Source organism: Ochotona curzoniae, unplaced genomic scaffold (assembly GCF_017591425.1).
Source record: "Ochotona curzoniae isolate NIBS_2020 unplaced genomic scaffold, NIBS_Ocur_1.0 contig_832, whole genome shotgun sequence".
NCBI lineage: Eukaryota > Metazoa > Chordata > Mammalia > Lagomorpha > Ochotonidae > Ochotona > Ochotona curzoniae.
Window position 1 is genome coordinate 5572500 of NW_024466580.1, and position 6000 is coordinate 5578499.

The window sequence follows — 6000 nt, forward strand, 5'->3', positions numbered from 1 at the left end:
AGTAAGAGTTTCATAGGTAGCCTTACAAGTTAACAAGCCATCCTACAGAATCCAGTGTTAAATATTCTTAATGGTCTTGACGCACTTGCAGTTTGTTTTCTAAGCAGGCTTCTCTAAGCCAGGTGAGGGACTGCTTTTTCCTCCACATATCTGTAGCAATTCCAGAGATTACAGTATTTCTAAACACTGTTTTAGAGTTCCTTCTGAAGCAGATGTGTTTTCTACAGCATTTGCATGTGGGATGGAAGATCATGGATTGCCATTGTGAAATATGGAAGGCATCTGTTTTTTAATGATCAAATGGGGAGTGTTTGGCTTTCCATATAGGCTAACATAAATTACCTTTTCACTCTCATTCTTTTTTCCCAATTTCCCACTAGGAGCAGTTACCCATGACCCCCCTCAGGATTCCGTTCCTGTCAGTTCAGTCTCTCTTATCCCACCACCACCACCTCCGAAAAATGTTGCCCGAATGTTGGCACTAGCATTAGCTGAGTCTGCACAACAAGCCTCAACTCAGTCACTGAAGAGACCGGGTATTGCTCAGCCTGAGTATACAAATTATGGAGACATTGCAGTGGCTACAGTGCAAGATAAATTTTCCAACTCCTACTCTAGTGTTGCTCTAGATAAAGCCTATTTCCAAGCAGATCAAGCAGCAGATGAGTCCCAGCTCCAGAACTATATGCCGGAGGACTGTGACCAGCCTCTCTCACAGACTACAGCTGTCGAGGACCCCTCTTCAAGCACGGCTGAGTCTGGGGATCAGCACCACCAAGTACACACACCAGGGGACCAGCCACACCGAACCCACGCATCTCTGGCCCCAGAAAAGGCCCAGATCTCTTTGGTTGCTTTAACAGACTCAGAAAGGTGTGAGGATCACAGGAGTTCCCCTGAAGACCAGGCAGGGAAGACCAGTGTGCTGACTGTCTCCTTTGCAGATCAGGAACAGCCTCCAGCCTGTTTCTACAATGAGGATCAGCCTCCTACTTTTCTTGGTGCAAATGTGGATATGCCCCATCACCCTTCAGAATCTGCAGACAAATCTCCCACAGCTTCTGATTTGCCTAAGGACAAAACCTACGCTCCTTCAAGGTCTCCTGAAGAGAATACCAGCATAGCCACTGTGGCATACATGACAACTGCTCCAGCAACAGCTGAGCTAAGTGCTAGGGAAGCCACCTGGGATGCAGTTGAACAGTCCACTGCTGCTGGCTTTACTGCTGCAACCCTTCAGCGCACTCAGAGAACCAACAGGCCCCTTCCCCCACCTCCTCAGAGGTCAACAGAGCAGCTACCAGTTGTGGGGCAAGTACAAGCAGCAGCCAGTATAGGATTAAGTAGCTCCCACAAGGTAAGAAGGGGAGGAAGTCGGGGAGATGCAATACCCTTTTCCCAAAGGTATGTCACTTTCCAACAGGATATGTTGTTATCTTTGTACCAGATACAACATTTATTTTTATTTCCATGAAATAGTTCCACTATTTTTGGAATCTGCTATAACTTTGTTGCTGAGTTTTCCTGGAGAAACATTTAGTTGGTGGAACTATTGTTTGACTATGCCTGCTTCCTTTTCTTCTTAAAGCGCTAAGTTTTCTTTATCTTAGCACTGAGAGATCCAGAGCAAATGAAACCAAGGATTTCTGAGGGCCAGAGCTATGGCCTGTTTTGTTGTTATTGTTTTATTTCCCAACTCCATCACCGACTTATTGCGACTTTGGGCAAGTTATTTGACCACCATCTGCCAGTTACTCATATCTGTGTAATGCAGAGGCTTAATTCTCCAGATGCTTTTTAGATTCTCTTTTTTGCATACTGCTTTAATAGTACTGAAAATAGTGCATTGGGAGTCTCTGTTATTTTCTCAACAGTAAACAGTAGATTGCTAAAGTTTCTTCCCAATTTTCTAATTCTTAAAAAAAAAAGTTCTGGTTTTGGTGGTCTGCTTGAACAGAAAAGAGTTCACTTCCTAGTCCTTAATGTAGGGTGCTGCTTTCAGCAACTGTTTGTTGGGAATAGCAAATGTGCAGTATTGCTGAGGATCAAATTTGGCCTGTGAATCTTGTAGAATGGGTAGAATAGAAGGTGGGGGGAGATATAGAAACTTTTGCCTTCAGAGTCACCTGTGCAGTGCCAATGCTTCAGTCTTTCCTGTATTTGGGATTTTTAAACTGTGAATCACTTCAAACATCTCTACAGATGACACAATCAAGTCTTGACAAGACATTCTTGGTACTGAGACTAAGCTAGAACAATAGACTGGGTACTACTTGGTGGTATTTTATAGTTAAACCTCTGTTTTGGTCTCCACATCAAGACAATGTCATAAAAACATCTCATAACTGAGAAAACTTGCCCTATAAAAATTGTAGTGGTTATTGTGCCGAATGGCAATATATGATGCCTTTTCCCAGTAGTGGAGATGGGTCTGTTGTAACCATATGCCTTGAGAAAAGTTCAGGGTGCTAAAATAGCCTCATTTTGTGAATTATAAATGTAATAGTGTTTGATTCCACAGTAGGTAAAGAACTCATGATGTTACCATCTTTCCTTAGGTTCAAGGTATAGTTCCAGCTCCAGAGAGGCCACCTGAACCCCGAGCTCTGGATGAACCACCACCTACATCTGTCTTTGTCAGTGATGGTAGTGTTGCTGTCCAGTGTCCCATGGCTACCACTGCTCTCCAACCAGGCCTGCCTGAGAAAGTGCGGGACAGCACCAGGGCCCCATTGCTGCACCTGCGAGCTGAATCTGTCCCTGTGCACTCCTGTGGCTTTGCTGCACCAGTGCCTCCTACCAGGACAGTAGAGAGTAAGATCGCTGCTGCCATGCACTCCAACAGTGCTGATGCAACCAGCAGTTCAAATTACCATTCTTTTATCACTTCTTCATCAGCTTCTGTAGATGATGGAATGCCTTTGCCACCTCCTGTTCTACAACCTAAGCATGCTCCTCAGAAAATAGCATACTCCTCCTTTGCTAGACCTGACGTCACTACTGAGCCCTTTGGTCCAGAAAACTGTTTGCATTTCAGTATGACTCCAAACTGCCAGTACCGTCCACAGAGTGTACCTCCGCATCACAATAAACTGGAGCAACACCAGGTATATGGAGCCAGGTCAGAGCCAACAGCCTCTATGGGGCCTCGTTATAACACATATGTGGCCCCAGGAAGAAATGCATCTGTACACCACTCCAAGCCATGCAGCCGGATTGAGTATGTGTCTTCTTTGAGCTCTTCTGTTAGGAGTACTTGTTACCCTGAAGATATTCCACCATACCCTACCATTCGGAGGGTCCAGTCTCTCCATGCACCCCCAACTTCCATGATTCGCTCTGTTCCCATTTCACGGACAGAGGTTCCCCCAGATGATGAACCAGCGTACTGCCCAAGACCCCTGTACCAGTATAAGCCATACCAGTCCTCCCAGGCCCGCTCAGATTATCACGTAACTCAGCTTCAGCCTTACTTTGAGAATGGACGTGTCCACTACCGGTATAGCCCATATTCCAGTTCTTCTGGCTCCTATTACAGTCCAGATGGAGCCCTGTGCGATGTGGATTCCTATAGCACAGTGCAGCTGAGACCCCTTCACCGCCTTCCCAGTCGCGACTTTGCTTTCTACAATCCTAGACTGCAAGGGAAGAGTGTGTACAGTTATGCTGGGTTGCCTCCCCGTCCCCGGGCCAACATGACCAGCTATTTCTCTGGCAATGACCATCATGTAGTCAACATACCACCCACTGCTGATGTAAAGCACACCTATGCCTCTTGGGATCTTGAAGACATGGAAAAATACCGCATGCAGTCCATCCGGAGAGAGAATCGTGCTCGGCAGAAGATGAAAGGACCCGTCATGTCCCAGTATGATAATATGGCCCCAGCTGTGCAAGATGACTTGGGTGGGATCTATGTCATCCATCTGCGCAGCAAATCAGATCCTGGGAAAACTGGACTTCTTTCAGTGGCAGAGGGAAAGGAGGGGCGGCACGCAGCCAAGGCCATCAGTCCCGAGGGAGATGACCGCTTCTACAGGAAACACACCGAGTCAGAGTTAGATCGAGCTCACCAGCACGGAGGCTATGGTAGCACACAGGCAGAGAAACCATCTCTCCCCCAGAAGCAGAGCAGCCTTAGGAACAGGAAGCTTCATGACATGGGTTGCAGCCTTCCTGAGCACAGGGCACATCAGGAAGCAAGCCACAGGCAATTATGTGAATCAAAAAATGGACCTCCTTTCCCGCAGGGAGCTGGACAGTTAGATTATGGGCCCAAAGGGATCCCAGACTCTTCAGAGCCAGGGAGTTACCATAACTCTGGAGGGAAATATGCTCCGTCAGGACAGGAGTCTTTGAGACTGAACCACAAGGAGGTGAGGCTTCCCAAAGAGCTGGAGCGACCTCGTGCTAGGCAGCCTCCAACCTCAGAGAGACACTCCAGAGACTGCTACAAGGAGGAGGAACACTTCACTCAGTCAATGATCCCACCCCCTAAGCCAGAGAGGAGTCACAGCCTGAAACTCCATCACACCCAGAATGTGGAGAGGGACCCCAGTGTGCTGTTCCAATACCAAACACATGGCAAGCGCCAGAGCAATATGACTGTCATGTCCCAGTATGACAACCTAGAGGATTACCACTCCCTGCCTCAGCAGCAGAGGGGGGGCTTTTCAGGGGGTGGCTTGGGGACATATGTGCCCCCTGGTTTCCCCCATCCACAGAGCAGGACATACGCAACAGCTTTGGGCCAGGGGGCCTTCCTGCCCACAGAGCTGTCCTTGCAACATCCTGAAACACAGGTCCACGCAGAATGAGCCCCGAGAGCAATAGAGTTGAAGCAGTCTCTGCTGGACAGTGGACTGTTCTATATTTTTCAATAACCAAAAAGATTAAAAAACAAAACGCTACAATACCCCGATCACATTTTAAAAATGTAATAAAAGTAAACAAATCGGCATCTTTTTCCCCTGCCCTGCTTCATTACCACCTCTTCCATCTATAGACTGTATTGTTTTAGTCTTTTAAAAGCGATGAATGATTGTAAAGCACTGTGTTGAAAACTGAGTAAAAGATCTGTTGGAGACCATACTTGCCACATAGGGCGAATTGTAAGAGCCTGGGGACTGCCTTTAACTGAATTTGAACTTAACTCTGTCTTTTCTTCTTAGTATTTGCTACCAAGTTCAGAGCAGTTTGCATCTGCTTCCGGTGGGCTTTGGCACTTAGCATCATGTTCCCCCTTCCCCTGCAGCCACACAGCTTGCCCACGTGGATACTTAACTCTTGTCCCTTCATTATCCATTTGCTTGGAAGGGGCCTGTGTGTTCAGTGAGAGTGGGAGAGAAAACTCCTTGATCCCTCAGATAAGTCAGTTGATTAGAAGCATTACATGGAAAGGAACTAAGTGTTTTAATTAAGCATGTACTAAAGAGTATTCATTAAGCATAGGATGCTAGACTCAGGCTGAACTATTCTCTTCACAGTCTTTGTTTGCATACTCGCTCCTCACAGTCCAGTGAACAAGCTCATACCACTGCAGAGCATGATGATTTTTAAGTTAGAATTTAAGGAACTTTCTTTTTAAGTAGAAAAAAGAAAATTGCTCATTGTCGTTGCTCTTTGTCAGCTCCAGAAAATTGTTCCCAGTGTTTTGGATATGTCGCCCGCCTTCAAGAGTTTCATCCTCAATCATATTTGGTAAATTGGAATCTTAGTAAAAAAAAAAAAAAATCTAAACCATTTGTTCTCCTAAACTAATAACTTTTTCATTTAAATTTTCAAATATTCAATATAGTTTGACTAACATGCGTATTTATCTTGACCATAAATTTACTTGTTAATTTTTATTTCTGAATCAGAATACGGGATCTCTGGGAAGGTAGCTATGTTACTTGCTAGCACACTGCAACTTCCTGCAATAGCCATGTAGCACAATAGTCCTAGTTCACCGGGTGACATTCCAGGCAACTGCCATTTATATCCTAAGGATTTACATAG

General features: G+C 45.8%; 1 protein-coding gene across 2 annotated transcripts in view; it reads left to right on the plus strand.

Annotated features, from left to right (window-relative positions):
• Positions 1-4929, plus strand: part of ARHGAP32 (Rho GTPase activating protein 32) — a 191511-nt gene extending 186582 nt beyond the window's left edge. For both annotated transcript variants that reach the window (XM_040992673.1, XM_040992674.1), the window contains 2 exons: positions 381-1357; positions 2559-4929. In XM_040992673.1, coding sequence (XP_040848607.1) covers positions 381-1357; positions 2559-4817 — 3236 coding nt within the window. In that variant the 3' untranslated portion in view covers positions 4818-4929. The remainder of the gene's footprint in view (positions 1-380; positions 1358-2558) is intronic.
• Positions 4930-6000: the final 1071 nt, after the last annotated feature.